The 20046-nt window shown below is 46.1% G+C and overlaps 1 protein-coding gene across 4 annotated transcripts in view; it reads left to right on the top strand.

Moving 5' to 3' along the window:
* The first annotated feature begins 16981 nt into the window (after positions 1–16981).
* Positions 16982–20046, top strand: part of LOC119020742 (metabotropic glutamate receptor 7) — a 187139-nt gene continuing 184074 nt past the window's right edge. For 2 of the 4 annotated variants that reach the window (XM_037100314.1, XM_037100315.1), the window contains exon 1: positions 16983–18326. In XM_037100314.1, the coding sequence (XP_036956209.1) occupies positions 17814–18326 (513 nt within the window). In that variant the 5' untranslated portion in view covers positions 16983–17813. Of the gene's footprint in view, positions 18327–20046 lie in introns of all 4 variants that reach the window. The other 2 variants (XM_037100313.1, XM_037100316.1) reach the window with 2 other exon arrangements.

The following is a 20046-nucleotide window of genomic DNA, read 5'->3' as shown; positions in this document are numbered from 1 at the left end:
TGGAAATGTGTGGAGTTTCTCCCCCTCAGAGTGCTTTTCAATCAGCAGCCACAACAAAAGCTGCTCTTCCTCTGCTGAGAGTCTGTTTCTGGGTGAGAATGGCCGAGCGGCTCCTCGCTGCCTCTTTGTTGACTTTCTGAGAGCGGCTGTAATCAACGGCGCCGCAGCGAGATCTCACCGAGGCCACGAACGCAAACGCCTCGCAAGAATGTGATTATTTTTCAGATTGCATGTTACGCTTCAGAGAGCGGCTGGAGAATGGAGGTAATAATAATTATAACTGTTATAGAATTAATCACAATACATTTTATTTATTGAGCCTGTTTCAGGGTCAGAGCCCGCGGACCACATCCAGAGCCGGTCTGGGCCACATGGGACCACATTCTTACAGCAGTGTGTGCACACGAGCTGATGTCCTCTGTGAAGAAGAATCTGTGTCAGCTGATCCAACCACTGAACCGGAAACACAGCAGCACCAGACTCCCTTAACAAATGTGTCAGTTTAGTGAGTTGTTGAGTTGGAGACACTTTATAAACTCTGTGAAACTCTGTCTCTGACTCATTCTGCATTATTTGGACCTTCGTGTTAATTCAGCAAATATTCTACATGAACTTCTGTCTTTGAGTAGAAACATGGAGTCTGTTTGTCTCAGTGATGGACGGGTTTATTGGAGCTGTCTGCAGTCACTGGATACACGAGTTAATTCCAGGTCTGAACTTCCTCTCAGATGTGTTCAGAGGGGAGAGAGCTGGAGGAGGTTCTGTCGCCCGGGTCCGGTGGCTGGTCCTGAGAGGTGGAGCCAGGCAGCTGGCATCAGAGCAGCAGGTGCTGCAGGGTGGAGGCTGCTGGTGGAGCAGGTCGGTGTGGTGACTTTCAGTATCACACTAAATGATTCATGACAATACTCATGGAAATATTGTTTTAATCTTCTGATGATTTATTGAACTTACCTTAAATTTCACACAAATATAACATTTCTAATATAAAGAATCAATGTATAATAATAATCAGCTGTTTCTTCCTCTTCAGCTCTGTCTGGACTTTGTGTTCATGTGTGGAGAGTCTTCATCCTGCTGTGGCTCATATTGATCTGTTGTTTTCTTCTTGCAGGTGAAGATTGAAGCTTCTGGGACGTCACACTGTGACATTTAAACCAGACTAATATTAAACCGAGTTTTCTGTGAGGGATTAACAGGAATCCTTCTCTCTGACCCGTCACCTCCAGCACACATCTCAGGAGGGAACTCAACAACAACCTCAGACCGCTCAGGTTTGTGCAGGACGATCGATATCAGGCTTGTATTATTGGAAAATGTAGTTTTCATGGACTATTGATTGAACTGCTGCATCACAAATCTTACAGAACATTTACCAGAAATTGTAGTTGTGTCAAATTAAAGCAAAGATAATGATCAGTTGTAACTGCTGCAATCTGCTCTGATTATTTATTCAGCTCGTGTGACGGAGCTCCGTCCTGCTGGTTCTTTTGTCTTTATGTATCTCATACATACACATTTGTTGCTCGGAGGTCTTGTGATGTGATGTAGACCTGAGGTGGTTCAGAATGAACTGTCAGTGAATGGAGATCACTGTTATTATCAGTGAGTGTCCCTGCTGTAACATCTGTCACGTCTGTGAGCTGCAGACGTTCTGCAGCAGCTGACATCAGTAACATTTGGCGTCGAGCGGACTGAAGTCCAGACGATCGCCGCGGCGTTCTCAGGTTAGAAAGAACAAACACTTGTCTCTGCTGCTCGGCAGACAAATGTCCCCACAAGAGAGGAGGAGAGGATCTGACGACAACAACAACACCAGCGTGATACTGCGACTCGCTGCAGAGCTGCCAGCAGACAATCACAGACTGCAGGTCAGCCACAAAGGAAAGGGAAGAAAAGCCTCTCTTATTTTCAATGCTGCTCGTCACTGCAGCTGTGAGGACTCAGAGGACATGTTCACATCAGCATCCCTGTTTGTGTTGTTGTGATGCAAAACTGACTCATCTTTAAATCTGCTGATGAATGAAGCAACAGGCTGAACAAACTGACCGTACTGACTGTAATTTAATCTTGGTTATTAAATCAAGTATCAAATCTTTTTTTTTTCTTTCTGAGACAAAATGTCTTCACACAGGAGGTCGTCATGACTGAGAGCTGAGTCTCATCAGATGTTGGGCCGAACATGTCAGAGTGCTCCGGACCGCCGAGGTCCGTGCTGCTGCTGCGCCTGACAGACGAGCCAACATGTCATGTGCAGGCGTGTGGAGGACGGACAGGAGGAGCTCAGAGACGTCCTTTAAATTAATAAATACAATCATAAATACATAAAGACAGAGGCAGGTGGTGAGAGCATCTTCACATGTATGTTCTGTATCCCAGCAACATGCACAATGAGATCAGTGTTAACTTTACATCACGCCACAGTGTCTCCACCTTTCATGTAAACTGGGATTGAAACGCTCCAATTACACCGAGCTCCTTATGAAATATGAGCCTCTCTTTACTGGCCTCAGAACAGCCTCTGCCTCGGGTATTATCGATGTCACAAAGTGCTGTCCCATTCCTCACACAGCGTTCAACCTTTACTCCTTCTCTTCCCCTCAGACATTTACGCCGAGCATGCAGGTGACTCCAGTTAAAGTCTGTTCAGGTTCAGCGCTCTGGGCAGAGCTGAGATTGGACCGGAGCGTCTGCAGCACCGCCTCACTGTGGACTGATAAAAGGAGCTCGGACCACAGAAAGAGAGCATAAAGAAATCATGGTTGAAAGCAGCTTTAATCAGTATTTTCAGTTTAGTTTGACCAAACAACAGACATCCACACGTACCGGACCTGAGTCACACACAGTTCGCTTTAGGTTTAGAAAAACAAAGTGTGGCTGCAGGAAGTGAAAGCAGCGACACCAGACGACAACTGAATCGTCCAAAATGACAAATGTGTTCACTGAGTTCATCACAACAACACATGCTCAGATCACCGGGAGCAGACGGAGACCGACGGCCTTTTGTTAACATCACAGTCATCGATGGACGCATTCCTCGCTGAAAGACCTTTTTCAGGTATGAAGTGGTATTTAGTGATTCTACACACATCGGGCTGCATTCATCTCCTCTCCTGCTGCTCACACACACTTTTCTGCTATTTTTCTAAATTACACAGTCGGCGGAGAAAAACTCAAACTGGCAGCAAAATTACTTTACCGGCGAGTCTTGTGTGGGAAGAAAGTGCCAGAAAATTAAAGCATCTTGGGCGTATTGTTTTTATAACCCTGCTTCTTTTAATGGGCCTTATTCAGTGACGGGGAACCAGAGAGACGGCAGACAGAAGCAACAGATTCAGACTCATCACACAAAGATCCACACAGAGCACAAGGCTATGCAGCGACCTTTAGCTCCTTCAGATTTCACTACAGTTTAGTTTTTTAACTGTTATTGCTTCTTTGTTTTGTTGCTCATCATCAGTGGAGAAGAAAGTGCAGAATTTGGATTAAGCGCAGCAGATTTAGAGACGATCGCTGCCCAGAGCATCCTTCGACCAGCCGACCGGAGCAGCCGGAGCGTCCCGGGGAGGAACAGAGTCCGGATAACAGCTGTGTTAATCCATCTTGGATTTAAGGCTGCTCCTGGCTAATGTCTGGTCGCAGGAGCATTAAACACACAAATGGGACTGAGGCTGGACGAACAACAGGGAATCAGAGACTGTCGCGTCCACAGAGACTCGTCCACTCCACATGAAGCTGGACCGTGTTCTGAGCCGGGAGCAGGACTGCAGCTGGACCAGGAGAGCTGGACTCTGTGTTTACAACACTGATGCTCTGCGTTCACACTCAGTCACAGCTGATGGACAGAGTTCACCTGATGTTCAACATGAAGGTGCAGCCGACATCACGTTCACCCCGAAAGAATAAAGAGCGTCGTCAAAGAAACCTGAGCTGCGTGCTGAAGTCCAGTCTAAGTTTATCTTCCCGTCTCAGAGAGTCTATTTACACCCTCAAGACTCCCACTTCAGACGGGCTGCATGCTAACACTGTTAGCCTAGCAGCTACGGTGAAGATTTCAACTAAAACACATCTTTTCAGATCAGTTTGTGATCTCGGGTCTCCTGGAAACTCATTTCTGACTGTTTCTCGGTTTTAAATCAAGTCTCAGCTTCTTCTGATGTTCAGCAGAACGCTGCAACTCTGTTTTACTGTGAAGCTCCAGAACTGTTCTGTGGACGACCACACGTCACTGACTTTATATCAGCATGGAGTTGTAAACTTGTAAACGTAGAAATATACAGTGAGCTCATGGTCTCATTCTGCTGCAGCCGTATAAAGTGTAGCGACGCAGGTTTCAGCCCTCAGGAAAGACTCCATAACAGTAATTATAGAGTCCTATCATCCCGCTGCCCTCCTCACCTTTACTCTTCAGTGTTCAGTCAGTCTGTTCTGTGTATACAACTCTTTTTTTTGTTGTTCCGCTTTAACTGAAATAAATTGAATAACTCTGACAGCCCTTGCAAACTTTCTCCCTCTCCAGCAGAAGATTGGTTAGAGGCTGCGGTGGGTTTTCATTCAGACTCGGGAGGTTGAATAATCTGTGTATAATTATGTGCAGAAAGACGGAGAACGGCAGTAATTGGCACCTGATATTCCCCCCGTCCCCTCCTCGAACAGAGCTGCATTTGAATAATCTTGACAGCGGGACACATACACCCAGAGATAAGTGCGTCTTGGAGAAAAGAGCTGGGAGTCTGTTGATGTGGGAGAAAATGACACATATTCACTGTCAGACACACATTCAGGCAGTGACGGACATGAAATCCTTCCTGCTGCTCTGTAGCTTTTATATTTATTGCTTTTCCTGTTGTACATTTGAGAAGAAGACGTCTGTCAGAGCATCAACACTTAGAGACCCAAAGCTTCCTCCGCTGGTTGATCTGGATGCTGATCCACTGATTCAGTCTGAATTATGAGAAATATCTAAATTGTCTTCCAAAGATGAACATGGACAACAAACAGAGCGAAGAGTCAGCCATGAGCTCAGAGATGAAACACGTCATGGCCCAGATGATCCACTACAGGACAGCATGTCACTGCCAGCAGGGGGCGATGTGACGGGCGCAGAGGACGAGTGTTGTGTAACTGAAATCATCTCACTCTTTTCTTCTGTCTGCCTTCAGGTCCAGTTCTGTTTGCAGAGTGTGAGAGTCGGACACAAGTCAGAGGATCTCTTCAGCTCACACGGTTCATCCTGAGGGGAACATGACCGTCTGAAAGGTTATCAAGGTCTTTCGATAAGCGACCGCTTCGACATGTCAGTGAAGGTAAATACATATACTGAATGTCAGCCTGAGGGTTTATCCTCTGGAACCATGCACATCGCTCCAAAATGTCACGGCAATCGATCCAAATGAAAGTTTATAGATTTCAGTCTGAACCAAAATGGTGGACTGACCAACCGTCCGGCCTTCATGCAGCCACACGTGTGGAAACATTCAGAGGGTAAAATGTTCCTTCTGGTTCAGTTTGTAATTGAAGGTGTTGATGTGTGACCCAACAACTTTAGGCAGTTAATTTTTATGAAACATCACTCGACCCACACAAATGATTTACAGCCTTTTAAAGCTGTACTGTAAACCTGGTAACTCCTCTGCAGCAGATCAGCCTGGAGTTACCTGAACACTCCCTGCAGGAGGAGGACTCACAGTGTGGACGCCTGTGATTTAGCCTTTTGTCAGTATGAAAGAGCTCTTGGCCTTCACACCAGAGGAGGAGTCAAATATCATCGCTCTGCACTGATAAGGTTGAAATCAGTCTCTTGGAAAAATCCACCTTTGAATACGGCGCAGATTAAAATGTGTTCTACATCTGTTGAGACCTTCATGAAGAACAGTGCAGCAGTGACATCCATCATCAGCGTGGATCCTTCACTTCACACACACAATCATGTCACATACTTATTAAATGTCAAAGTGCAGCATCCAAAAGTCGAGTGGACGTGAAGTGTTTTCAAACTGATGTAGTTAAAATATCAGCCAGAGCGAATTCACTGACTCACTTCACACTTCTGATATTATTACTCTATACTGTGTGTGTGTGTGTGTGTGTGTGTGTGTGTGTGTGTGTGTGTGTGTGTGTGTGTGTGTGTGTGTGTGTGTGTGTGTGTGCAGCCATGAAAATGTGTTTGATGAGCAGCGACAGAGAGAAACTAATTGTGGCCTTCAGGGAAAGATCTGTGAAAGGCGACAGTTTAAGATGTCAGTTTATGTGATGTTTGAAACTGTTTCGCTTCAGACGAAGACAAATACGATCAAAACACATTTCCATTGTGTCTGATGATATTTACTTCTTCTGTTGGGAACCAAAATATTTTATACTTTTATTCAAATGTCTTTAATTCCCTTCAGTAAACATGATGTCGCCTCGTCCTCTTATCTGTTCCTTCTCTTATTTATGCTGCCATGACAGATTACAACACATCAGTGTCACTACATTCATTCTGATGGAACTTTTAACGCCCCGTTAATTTATCAGTAACTTTATATCAACGTTATCTGAACGTTTCCACCTCCACCTGAGAGAAAACAGAACAGAGACGCCTCCAGTCTCATTGACTGCACTCATCACTTCACATCATTACTGACGCAAACTCACAGAATCATATTCTACCTGTCAATCACCCTGAAAGTCCTGTAAATTAGCCTCCAGCAGCAACATGGCCGCCCTGATGGTATCACAGTGTGTTACATCGCAGGACTCTGAGAGGAAACTGCTGGTTCTGATCTTTGTTCTCCAACAGGGACCCTGTGAACCGCACTGATCACCTGCATCCTTCAGCTGCCGGTCTGCACTCAGCTCATGAATAAATGAAGCTTTAATTGCTGGTGGTTGTTGTTTCCTCTGCTCCGTCCTGACCGCCAACATCACGCACAAACACGTCAGCAGAGCCGGCAGTTTCATGTTGTCGCTGCACGGCTGAATTATTCAGGACGATGCTGCAGCAACCGACACTGACAGGTTGTACCGCTGTCAAATATTTATCCACATTATGAAATAATCAATACATGAAAACATGCGTATAAGGAAGTGGAGGGAGGCGTCCCGGTGGACACGGACTGTCTTCATTACTTCACGTCTCTGAGAAGCAGGAAACATGTAAAGTAGACGGTGCAGTCGGTAGAAGAGGTTTACAGAAAAGACGATTCTTTAATGTTTGGTTGAACTTTCTATTCATCTCATCACAACACTGTGACTGGGCTCCGGTTACGTTCCAACTCTCTGTTAGGAAACATTCTGGTGAGGATCATCATACCTGTTCAGGCTGCAGATGATCCGACTTCCCATCAAACCCACCTGTCTTCTTGTCTCCTCAGTTATCTGAGCCTCGCTCCCATCACATCTCCTGTCACGAGAAAACCACAAAGAAACACAAATAATAATGTTCTGTAAAGATGTAGCTGCTGAACCCATCAGCTCCTGAGAGGAAGTTTCTGATGGAGCTCTGATCAATATGTGTTGTATTATAAACACCACATTTGCTTCCATCAACATCCATCAAATGAATAATTATATGGCTGCTATAATTTCAGCAGCGTAAAAGAAACTCATTCAATCCTGATGATGTGGAACAAAAGTCCAGAAAATCAACATAATCGCAAAAAAGCCCCCAAATTTAATATGAACATAAAAACAAATGTTTCATTTTCCAGTTTCAGATCATTTGAGCGACTCTCAGGTTGTTTCTCCATCATCACCTTCCTCCTCACAGCCGTCCTCCTCTTCCTCATCATCGCTGACGGTGAGTTCCCTGCTCTGTAGTCGTCAGGCAACAATCTACCTTCATGTTTGAGCCGTCCTGCCCTCTCTGTCTCAGGTGTTGGAGGTTTCTCACTCTGTGTTTGTGACCGCGGCTCGCTGTGTGAATCTGTGAGTTTTAACGAGCACATTGATTTCCTTCCTCATTAAACATTAACACAGAAGCTGCAGCACTCTTCTTCTTCTTCTCTTCTCTGCTGTGTGCTGACACCACCTGTAGATCATTACTGGTCAGTGTGAGCTTAAATATAAACTCATGAAGTTTAGTTTGAAAAAGACTATGTTTCTTTCTTTCTTTCTTTGTTTTAATCAGCTGAGTACTTCCAGTCATTCCTAACTGTCCCTGATGGAATTAAACAACTTTCCTAACAAATGTCACAATCATTTTCATGTCAGTTTGTTCTGTAGGTCTTCTGTACGTGAGCCCGCTGCGACCTTGTGAAGTTCATTTGAACAACACGATGAATATTTGATCAAACTGAAGCTGAATGAGAGGACGGAGGAGAAGAGTGAACAGCTTTGGTCTCGTCCTCCACAGCAGCAGCTCTCGACCCGAACGTGCTTCTTCAGAGGTTCTTCTGCTGACGCGACACCACAGCAGCTGCTGTTCTGTCCAGTGCCTCCACCCTCACCTGAGAGTCCTCCGACCACTCTCAGGTTTCCACATCTCTCTTGTATTTTTCACGTTTGTTATATTACTCCATGCAACACGTCGAAACAAAGCATCGACATCTCTGTTCGTCTTCATCCAGACGACTCTGTCAGCAGCCTTAATGAACAGAAACGAACATTAACATAACAACATATGACAGCAGCAAAAGTAAGAAATGATGTGAAGCAGATAAAAGTAACAGAGTTAGTGACACTGTTTAAGGTTGTAACACCTTGTTTTGTCATTCTGGAGGGTTCGAGACGTCTGAGTAGTTCATGGTCAAGTGTTTCCACAGCAGCAGGCTCACAGGTGTGGAAGGTGTTCATTGGGTGATAAGTGTGTGTCTTTCAGCTTGTGTGCATATAATCTGCTCACACACTCTTTGTGTGGCTGCTGAGCAGACAGAAGAATCTCCTCCACCTGATCGATGCCGTTAACAGCAGCTTGAACCGTGACAACCGATCCATGTCCTCCTCTGATGTGATATTTCAGACGTCACACCATGAGAAGTCTTCAGAGTGAGTTCATCAGGTAAGCAGAACCTTCCCCTCTCCTTCACCACCCGTCCCGACACATTTGTTAGAGTTACTCTCGAGCTGTTTGCCGGTTGGAGTTTCTGCAAGGACGAAACTGTTCATCTGAAATATTTCCACTGTGAGCGTCCTGACAGCGAGAAGAAGAAGAAGAAAAGAGGCTCAGTGTCCAGGATGCAACGTTTCTGTAAACCACAGATACGTCTGAGGCTGAAGTTTGTACCAAACATGTTACATCACAGTCACATTACACAATGATCAGTGACGAGAGGAGAGGTGGGTGGTGTTAGTACAGCCAACAAGCTCAGACCATCTCCATCTGTGATCGTGACGACCAGAACAGGTGTGTTAATCTGCAGCTGAACCACGTCCTCTTCCCTGTGGTCACTGATGAAGCAGAAACACGATCAGTCTTTATATGAACCAGTCGAGCCTCGTCGTCAGGCTTCAGAGGAGAACGTCTCACCTAGTTTCATTCAGTAACTGTTCAAAGGATCCAGAGAAAATCCCAAACTGAAATCAGATGTTGTGGATCAGAACATTATTATCATGAATCCTGTGATGAAACAAGTTAACTGTACGTGAAGAAGTTAAATCTGGAGCAGCAGCAGTGACCCGCTGCTCTCACATCCAGGTATTATTATCACTCTGATCATGTCCCGTAGATCAGATTGATAGATCTGATCGATCAGATATCAGTAACAGGTGCAGACAGTACACGTCGCAGTCTTCAACCACTAACCAGGAATATGCAGTACTGATATTCTGTTCGGCTGTCGAGCAGCACAACAGAAGCACGTGGTGTGAAAACGACCGAGTCCTCCCAGCATCTCTTCCGCACCACAAACACAGAATAACTGAGCGAGTCGCCGTCAGCTCGCCATCACGTTGTCTTTGTGATCAAGAGCGTTCAAGAGCAACTTTCAGCTGCAGACAGGGGGTGATGTGAGGTGACAGGAAGTGTTTGATCAGTCAGCCTGTCTGGCTCTGGAAGTTTGCCTGGTGAGTCAAAAGCCCGACAGCGTCAATTAATTTAAATCAGGAGTAAATGTTAGGTGACTGATCCGGAGGACAGAATCCGTCTCCGGTCATGAAGACGATGGGACGCATGGAAACACTGAAATACAGCCAGACATCGAACTGCACACGGGAACACTGTCGAGCTGCAGGACTGGGCGGCTGATATTTGAGGTTAAGAGAGAAACATCTTGACACTTGTTGGTTAAATTACCATAAAATGTGTTAATAACATTCGGGGTCCCTGGAGGATGAACCCTAATGAAGCTGATGATCCTTTGACTCCAACAGAGCGCCACACTGTTCTGCTCTGCACTGATTCCTCTCAGTGTCTGCTGGATGGACCAGAACACCAACTAGTCCAAACATTCATGATCCCCAGAAGTTAAATCTTCACACTGGTGATCTGCTGCCTTCTTGTGTTGCCAACAACAAACCAACATACACACATTTTGTGTGTCAGACACATTTTGTTGTGGTTTTATATTTCAGTTTTGTTCTTCTCTGTTTATTTTGAAGGTTTCTTCGTCATGTGACACTTCCTGTCTTAGTTTTTCTTCCTGTCGTTTTCCTGCCAGTGTTTCATGTGTTAATCAGTCTCTGTGTTTTTAGTCCAGGTCTATTTCCTCACTCGTCAGTTCATCTGTATTTTCTTCAGTTCCCTTTTCCTGCGTTTATGTTTGTGTTCCTGTTTGTTCCTGGTTCACCTCGGTCACTGGATTTCTCATTGTTGGACTTCCTAGCAGCCTTCAGCGATGTGGTGTGTCCGCCTGTTTCTGTTTCCAGCTCCAGTAAATGACCTTTGTGATCTATGAATTTCTGTAGTTGTTTACTTTGATCTGAAAATCTTGATCTGTGAATCCTGCAGAACTAAACATGTTCACCATCTGCCTCAGCGGGACTTTGTGTTTACACGTTAGCATGCTAGCATAGCAAGTGTGGTTAAGATGGTACCTGCTGAACATCTACATGCTAGCCTTCATTGTGAGCATGTGATGATGTTGATGTGTAGCTCATGTGAATCCTCACAGAGCCTCTAACATGGCGGCAGTGATCCTGCTGATGTTCAGGTTTAGAAACTGATAAATGTCTGTGAGGATGTTCAGGCCTGATCTCTGCCACCGTACAGCTGACTCAGCTGGACCGATGAGCAAACTGTGATGCCTTTGTGTAAGACTGACAAACTCATCTGAAAACTGCTGAGTCTCCTCAGAAGACGAAGCCGTTAATGTGCATTTCTCCACCAGGTCAATACCTGCTGTGAAGCTGAACAGTGTTTCCTGGTCATGCAGAGCAGAATCACATTAACGTGAAGCAAAAACAAAACTGTCGAATAAAAGTTCAGCAGACGACAGCGAGCAACAGCTGCTACGTGCAGCTCTGAGTTTTTCTCCTGGTTGTTCCCTGAGGCATAAAACACGAGCCGCAGTAAAGCAAGCATGCAGTAAAAAGGAATCAGCTACATCTGTATGTATATTTAATCTACAGCGCTAACCAACCGTGACAACGCTGATGATGTCGGCACTCACTGCCGGACTGCTGCTAACTGCACACCGACGCTCCTGAAGAGAGAGCGTCCCTGAGGCTGAGAGGATTTAGAAACATGCGGTCCTAACCAAACAATGAAACTATGAATACATATTAGTCCTCCTGATACAGCACATTACCTAATGCTCTCAGCAGTCAACCTGGGACCGGCTGTCACTTCAGACCTGCAAACCATTTACTCCAGTCTTAATCCAGACTTTGAGCTGGAAGGATGTCAATCCGGTGACCGCCGTCCGAGGAAGAAACTCTACTGGATGTTTTCAAAATGCCGTGTTTGTGAACAGAATTGATCCTTTCCGAACCCTAACACGGACCAGAGCCTCAGCACATAGAACTGTGAAGCTGCATGTTTGTCATTTCACTATAAATACATAAAACATCCGTGACTACATTCTTCAGTGCAGGAGAAGAAAACGTGTGTTTTGGATGAAGAGGAGCAGACTTTGAGGTGATCGCTGCCCACAGCATCTTTGACTCCAGCCGGACCGCCTCAGGGAGGAAGAGAGCCGGGATACGAGCTGCTGATCCGGCCCGGTTTAAGGCTCCTGGCTAACAGCCGCCCACAGGAACATGAAATGTACGAATGTGACTCAGGCTGGACAGACAGCAGGAACTCAGAGACTGTTGTTGGCACATCTTCACAGGGACCTGACTCCACCACAGCTTGATGGGCGGACCGGGTTCTGACCCACAGAGAGCAGGACTACAGCTGGACGAGGCCAGGTGGACTCTGTGTTTGTAACACTGATGCTCGGTGCTGACGTGATGACCCTGAACACATCATCTTCACCATCTGGTTTCTACTTTTTACATTCATAAAGTCAGCACAGATGTGTTTATGTGAATGGTTCATATGTTCTGTTTGTGTAGCAGGAGCGACTTCACAACCTTCCTCTTGTTATGTAACTGTGTGTTATGTAACTGTGTGTTGTACGACAAATACACAATTACATCTCCTTAAAAGGAGCGTCAATGTGTTCTGGTTGTTACACTGAACAGCAGAAACATTTCCTGTTAATGTCAGAAATGTAGAAAGTAACTACAGTTACTGAAGAATTCTACTCAAGTAAAATTCAAAGACTACTTTTACTACTTTCTACCATTCCAGTCCCCAACACAGAGACGGTGTGTGTTGTCACAGCTCCAGTAACTTCAGACTGATACTTAAACAATGTGAAGCCGATGATACTTTAACGTAAAATGGATCTGAGTACGTCTTGTGTTCCATCTGTTTCAACATATGGCTGAAACACACACACACACACACACACACACACACACACACACACACTTTGTTTGTTGTAATTAAGGTCGGATTGACTTCAGTTTTCCTCCACCTCTGAGGAGAACCCCCATAAAGCACCATCGCAGGCTGTGAGCGGTTCATGAACTGAAACAAGGCCTAACCACAGAGATTAGAACTGTATTGTATGAGGAGCGTTTGCCCCGGGAAGATAAGATAAGCAGCAGCTCGTGGCTGCGCTCCAACGCAGCACTACAGTCGCTCCTCCTGCCATCTGATTACATCCGAGGTCTGCCAAGAGCGCCGCGTCTACCTCCGGACGTGTGCTGGTGATTAATTAAGGTTATTTTTCATTTTACACTTGGAAATGTCAGCCAGCTGATCAAGCAACAGCCACCTAATCACGTTTTGAGGGCTCCTTATTCAGACCTAAGTTATGCATTAAATTAGTGTACTCAGTGAGAAGCCACCGGCTCCCAAAGCTTCTGTGACCTTTCATTGATAAAAAAAGAAAAGAAAAATGCCAGTATGCTGCGCAGGAGTCGGCCTCTGAGCAGAATGGATGGTGTTCTCACAGTTAGCGCAAGTTAAAATGTAATTACCTTTATTTTGTTCTGGCAGTGAAATCATGAGGAATGACTTCAGCGAGCAGTTAGAGACTAAGTAGTGAGAAATATAAACACAGAGAGATCTCGTGCAGTCATTTATTACGCTTACACTCAGCTGCCTTCAGGGACTAAAGGTGATATTCACACAGGGAAACACTGACGGTCTGCAGAATGAGGAGAGGGAATGAAGAATCATGGCCTCCTCAATAATGCTATTAATAACACACATGATTAAAACACTAACGACAACATGCTAACACGCTCGTGAGGAGAAGAAGAAGCTTACGTTCTGTTGTTGGATCGGACTGTCATCAGTTCTGCAGGTACCAGAGCGCCGGCTGCGTGGAGACATGGACCTGATGATGACACACGCAGCAGATAGAGAGCAGCTAAACCGCTAACTGCTGCTCACTGTTGTCTTCGCTGTAGCAACTAGCTGCTTGTATTGATCGTTATAAAGACATAAGAAAAAACATAGCAAAGGTTTAATGAAACAGGTGAATTAGTCAAACTGAAATGTTTGTGATGATAAATAATATGAAACTCATCAGACTTTTATTACTGTCTATATTAATATAATCTCCACTCATGCACTCTCATACATGTTTGTTTTTAAATAAAAAACAGTATAAAAATGTTAATGAGCATCATAGAATTACTTATTACATGTTAATTAACACTTGTTTAAGGATAATATAAAGTATACTTTGAACTCTTCTTCTCGTGACGGGACGATGACCCTGTGCATCACTTCATGACATCATCATGATGTCACACTGTGTTCTGTGCCTCCGTCTGGACAGAAGCGGTACTGCAGGTCTGCAGGCTGCAGGCTGCAGGCTGCAGGTCTGCAGGCTGCAGGCTGCAGCGAGCGTGCAGGTGGAACGTGATGGACTCGTGGGTATCAAACGTGTGACCTGACGGTTCTGGTTCTGGTTCTGACCCGGGGCAGCTCACAGCTCTCCTCTGAGTGGAATCCAATATCACAATTCAGCTGCAGATTAATGTGTTAACAAATCTGCACTTCAAGCATTTTCCTGTGAAATGGAATAAGAAACATTTGGGGTGAGGTTCGACAGAAACAAGTACGGATCGTTCATCAGCTGCTGGGCTCAGTGATTCTGTAAGTGACTGTGGGTGAAACCATCAGCCAGATGCCTGAAGAAGACCAATGAAACGGGGCCTGTCCTGTTGTTGTGATGTTATGGAAGCTCATTTTTCATTTGGTGAAGGTCGTTCTTACATCTCTGCAGCTGCGCGTTTCGATGCTGGTGCCAGTGACACAGAGGAGGCGACATGAAGTGAGGCGTCACGTTTCGCCTCAGCTGGACTCAGATTTAACCACAGACATCAACTAGTCCCACACGCCTGCCTCCCAGAAAGGTTCTTCGCGCTGTCAGCTGTACCACAGATCTGTCTGCCTCCTCCAGATGTCCTCTCCTCTCCTGAGGTCGGTCCTGGTACACGACGTGTAACAGTGGCGAAGACAAATGGATCAGAACCACGTCAGCAGGAATCAGAAGCATTGGAAACATTATTATTTCAGACCTGTGAACACTGAGCAGATCCAGTCATCACATTTCAGCCCTGCGAGGAAAAAATAATAAATCCAAACCAATTAAATTCACATTTTGAATAATTAGAAAACTGTCATTATTGTTGCTGTTCATCAGAATCCTGACTGACAATCTGCAAACCAGACCGAAACAAACAAAAAGAGAGAAACCAACAACCTGAGGCGTCTCGGCCCGGTGGGTCTGCAGCTGGTGAGGGTGGGTGACGGGCTGTGACCTCCGACAGCAGCGTCCTCCCAACGGGCCTGCAGGAGGTACCGACCCAAGTTATGTCTTCTTCTTTTTCCTTTCCTTCATTTTTCTATTCTGTCTTTTTTCTGATATTCTCATAGTCGTTCTTTATTAGAGATACCCCTCATCTTCTTCTTCTTCATCTTCTTCTTCTTCTTCTTCTTCTTCTTCTTCTTCTTCTTCTTCTTCTTCTTCTTTGTCTTCTTCTTCTTCATCTTCTTCTTCTTCTGCATCATTGTCGTCGTCTTCATCTTCTAATATCCAGATATATGTGATATAACTTGATCATATTTCTGTCCTGTGCGTGGGGACATGAGGTCTCAGCTAATGTCACTGTAAATCTCGAGTCAGGTTCTGTTTTAATGAAGCGGGCTGGTACTCTTCTCAGATGATGTAATTCAAATTCTTTACAGGTGTAAATTATATCACAGTATATTCACAGGAGCGTAACGCAGCACAGAGCAGAAGGCGTCACTTCCTGTCCAGCTGCAGCATCTGATGAGGAAACATTTCCAGACGTCCCTCAGGATCTGATGAGGAGGCCGTGAGTAGATGATTACGGTGAAGAAAAAGCAGAATGGTGGATAATGTCATTTATTGGTATTACCTCTTTTTACTACATTTGATCTTATAATGCTTCCATGTGTCAGGACATGTCTCCGGTGTCTCCGGTGTAAATCGCCTCTGTACATCACACGTCCCGTCCTCTCAGCTGATCGCTGCGTTCAGGCTCGTCTCTCGTTTCACTGCCTTGTTTTAAATTCAGACGTCGTCTGTTCTTCACTTTTTAATGTGAGCTTTTCTCTGTCACCAAATCTTTAATGTGTCATTAATCAAATCTGTCATTCAGACTCTGACTGGACCTGGTTTCACCCTCCTGAGCAGAATGTGACGTGGCTCTGCCTCAGAGAGACCACGGCTGCATTCCAATACTGTGGGGATGAACCCTTCCTTCACTTGCCTCCTCCTCCAATGAAAATGTGTCATTGACACTATAAAAGCTGAAATCAACCATCGGTGGATCTCTTCTTTGTCTCAGCTCTGTGTTTTTATTTGTTCTGTTGACATCACTTACTCTCATCTGTCGCTGATGTTCGTGTGTGAGAATAATGTAAACAGACAGGTGGCAGGGTCCGCCACACGTGAACAAAGTGAAACAGCATAAATTGTGTTGTCCTTTAAGGTCCGTTTCGAAATCTACATAATGCACCTTTAATGACACAAGACAAAGAGACAGCAGTGTTCCGTGATGATGATTTTAATGAAGTGTTAGTTTTACAGAAACAGTTTATTGACTGACACACATCTCATTAATGTCACATCTGTGATGACGAGGCAGCAGATTTCACTGTCAGACCATAAACTTAAATATATAACATGACATCAGAGGAAACTTAAAGGAGCACTACGTAGTTTATTATTAATGAGGTTCTAATACAGGCTGTTCTCAGAGGACAGTGAGAGAGGTGGCAGGGTCCGCCACATATAAACTCAGTAGCACAGTATACATGGTGTTGAGGATCCCTCTCTCCTGCCTGCAGACTGCTCCTTTAAGTTAATAATGTTGAACAATTTGATTCTGTCTCATGAAACAACACGATGATCTGATGAACGCGTCACTCTGCACATCAACATGTTTCTCAGCGCGAACCTCTGACTGATGATGGCGGGAACGCGCGTGGGTGGAGTGAGTGCGTGTCTCCGTGTGTGTGTGTGTGTGTGTGTCTGTGTGTGTGTGTGTGTGTGTGTGTGTGTGAGAGAGAGAGAGAGAGAGAGAGAGAGAGAGAGAGAGAGAGAGAGAGAGAGAGAGAGAGAGAGAGAGAGCACAGTGTGTCTGAGCAGAGACACCGAACACACCGAACTGGACTTTGCAGCTTCTTCTTCGTCTCCTCCTCAGCAGCAGCAGCAGCATCCAGGCGTCTTGCAGCGGACCGGACCGGACCGGACCGGGTCGGGGGAGGGATGACGGTTCGGCTCTCAGCAGAGTTATTTCGTGCACTGCGCCGCTCTGACGCCTCCTGCTCTCTGTCCTCTCACCTGGACGGAACTATTCAACCTGTCTGATATCGACCCGCAGGTGTGACCACATTTATCAGCAGGATTTTCTTCAAGTATGACATCAGAGCCGAGTGTGGGCTGGGTCATTCACACCTCCACAGGCGGAATACCGGGGTAGCCTGCAGGAGCGAGCGGAGCGCGGCAGTGTGAACACCGAGCGATGCTCCGGGTCTGTCTTTGTTTCTCCTCTCACATCTCGGAATGGATCCTCGAGCAACAAGCGAGCGCGGCTGTGCGCGGCGGCTCTGCGCACACCTGACAGGATAACGCGCTGGTGTGTCCGCGGCTGGTCTGTGTGTGTGTGAGTGTGTGTGAGTGTGTGTGAAGGCTCTACCTGCGGGATTACAGCGGTCTAACGAGCCGACACCTGCTGTAGGACCGAGCGAGCGGCTGCGTCTCTCTGCAGGGTCGAGCTGAGGAATGAACTCGGCTGCTGGATTCAGAAAACTCTCCTGAAAAGTGCCTCCGCGCCTCCAGCGGGTCTACATCCTCCAGTCGGGTCTGTGGCGGAGCCGCTTTGATTGAACTGTCCGCGGGGAGGACCAGGATCCAGCCATGGGCAGGCACTCGGATCATCTGCCCCAGCTCAAACCGGGTTTTACATTCCGGGTGTTGTGGATGGTTCAAGCCTTCCTGGACCTGACCGGCTCCCAGGAGATTTACGCACCGCACTCGATTCGCGTGGAGGGCGACGTGACGCTGGGGGGGCTCTTCCCAGTCCACGCCAGGGGGGTCCCGGGGATTCCGTGCGGGGACATCAAGAAGGAGAACGGCATCCACCGGCTGGAGGCGATGATGTACGCCCTGGACCAGATCAACGGCGACGAATGGCTGCTGCCCAACGTCACCCTGGGCGCCCGGGTCCTGGACACCTGCTCCCGGGACACGTACGCGCTGGAGCAGTCGCTGACTTTCGTCCAGGCGCTCATCCAGAAGGACACGTCGGACGTGAGGTGCACCAACGGGGAGCCGCCGGTGTTCGTCAAGCCCGAGAAAGTTGTCGGAGTCATCGGAGCGTCGGCCAGCTCGGTGTCCATCATGGTGGCCAACATCCTGCGCCTGTTTCAGGTAGGAGTCCTCGTCCTCCACACACACACACACACACACACACACACACACACACACACACACACACACACACACACACACACACGCTGATCACTTATTTACCATCAGCTTCATTAACGTCAGCTTCTTATGTAAGTCTTCCCACACGCAGCGGGTCAGCTCACACCGCAGGCCTCCTCACGACCACACTTGGAGGTTTTCCTTCACCCAGATCTGTGGATTCCCACGCAGCCCCCCGCCCCTCCACCCCCGCACTGCCTGCAGCCTGAGCCCAGACCTGCTCTGAAGGAACCCCCCGGTCCTGGTTCTGAGGCTGTGCGGCACATCAGGCGTGTGGTTTGAGCTGAGATCTGTTGATTGTGTCCGTGTTTCCTGCTCTGCCACCACAGAACTGAGCTACATATTGATGTGACGGAACCGCAGGACCCGGTTCTGCCACTAACTCAGGTGTTTCCTCTGGTCAGACGTGAGGCCAGTCAGGCTGTGAACGGGTCGGTTCTGTTGAACGGGTCGGTTCTGTGGTCTGGGTGCATGTTGCCGTAACTGGTGATGATTCCAGAATCAGCAGGTCCATTAAAGATGTTTGTGGTTTGACTCCTGAGCTGAAGCCATGATGGTCTGAGCTGCTTCACAGTGTTTCCTGAGATCTGAGTGGAGTTTCTGTCTGTCGCTCATGTTCAAGGTTTTATTTCATGTTCTCTTCCGGGTGAAATCACTGATAATAACAGTAATAATAACAATAACAATAACAACAACAACAATAATAATAATAATAATAATGATAATAATAATAATAATAATGATAATTTAATTTTAATTTTATTTAAAGGTGCTTTTCACAGCGCTGAAGTACACATGACAACATCAGTACATCAAAAACAGGAAACATTGTAATGCAATTATGAAAAGATAAATGAATAAATAAATAAGATGGTCAGTCTTTAATTTTGAATTGGTTAATTGTATGAAATATTGTGTTTTAACAGAGCTGTGAGTTCTCCTGATGAATCTCACGGTGCAGCCGGCCGTCTTTACTCCTCCTGCTCAGTTAGTTTCTGTTGATGTTTTGTTTCAGTTCAGATTTCATCAGAATGAAACTGAAGCATGAAAACAAACAAAGAGCTGCAGACACACAGAGGGAGGGAAGTGGGCGAGAGACATCCAGTGAAGGCATGAAGAGAGAGACAGAGAGAGAGAGAGAGAGAGAGAGACAGAGAGAGAGAGAGAGAGAGACAGAGAGGGAGAGAGATAGAGAGAGAGACACAGAGAGAGAGAGAGAGAGAGAGAGAGAGAGAGAGAGAGGAGTGGTGCTGAATGAACAGCTCCTCCTCCTCCTCCTCCTCCTCCTCCTCCTCCTCCAGCGTCTTCATGAGAGTGAAGTCGTCCAACAATCTGTCCTCATGGCTCATAATCTCATGTCTGTTATATTCATGTCAGATTATGTCTTCAGCACCAACAAACACATTGTGATGATAAAGAGACAATATTTAATGATTCCAGTGTTTTGTTTTTGTAAATATCATCTTACTGTTAATGTGAGCGTTGGTCAGTTTGATCACATTATGTTCTATTGATGTTTCACTCAGTGTTATTATTCAAGTAGCTCAGTTGTAACGTTGTAACCATCAGAGACCAGCTCCATTCCTCAGCACAACATTTAGCTTTTTAATTCTTATACAGGAAAAAGAAAAAAAGGTTCAAATTCAGCAGTTATGCATCT

This window comes from Acanthopagrus latus, chromosome 6, assembly GCF_904848185.1.
Source record: "Acanthopagrus latus isolate v.2019 chromosome 6, fAcaLat1.1, whole genome shotgun sequence".
Taxonomy (NCBI): domain Eukaryota; kingdom Metazoa; phylum Chordata; class Actinopteri; order Spariformes; family Sparidae; genus Acanthopagrus; species Acanthopagrus latus.
This window is presented reverse-complemented; position numbering and strand designations above follow the sequence as displayed.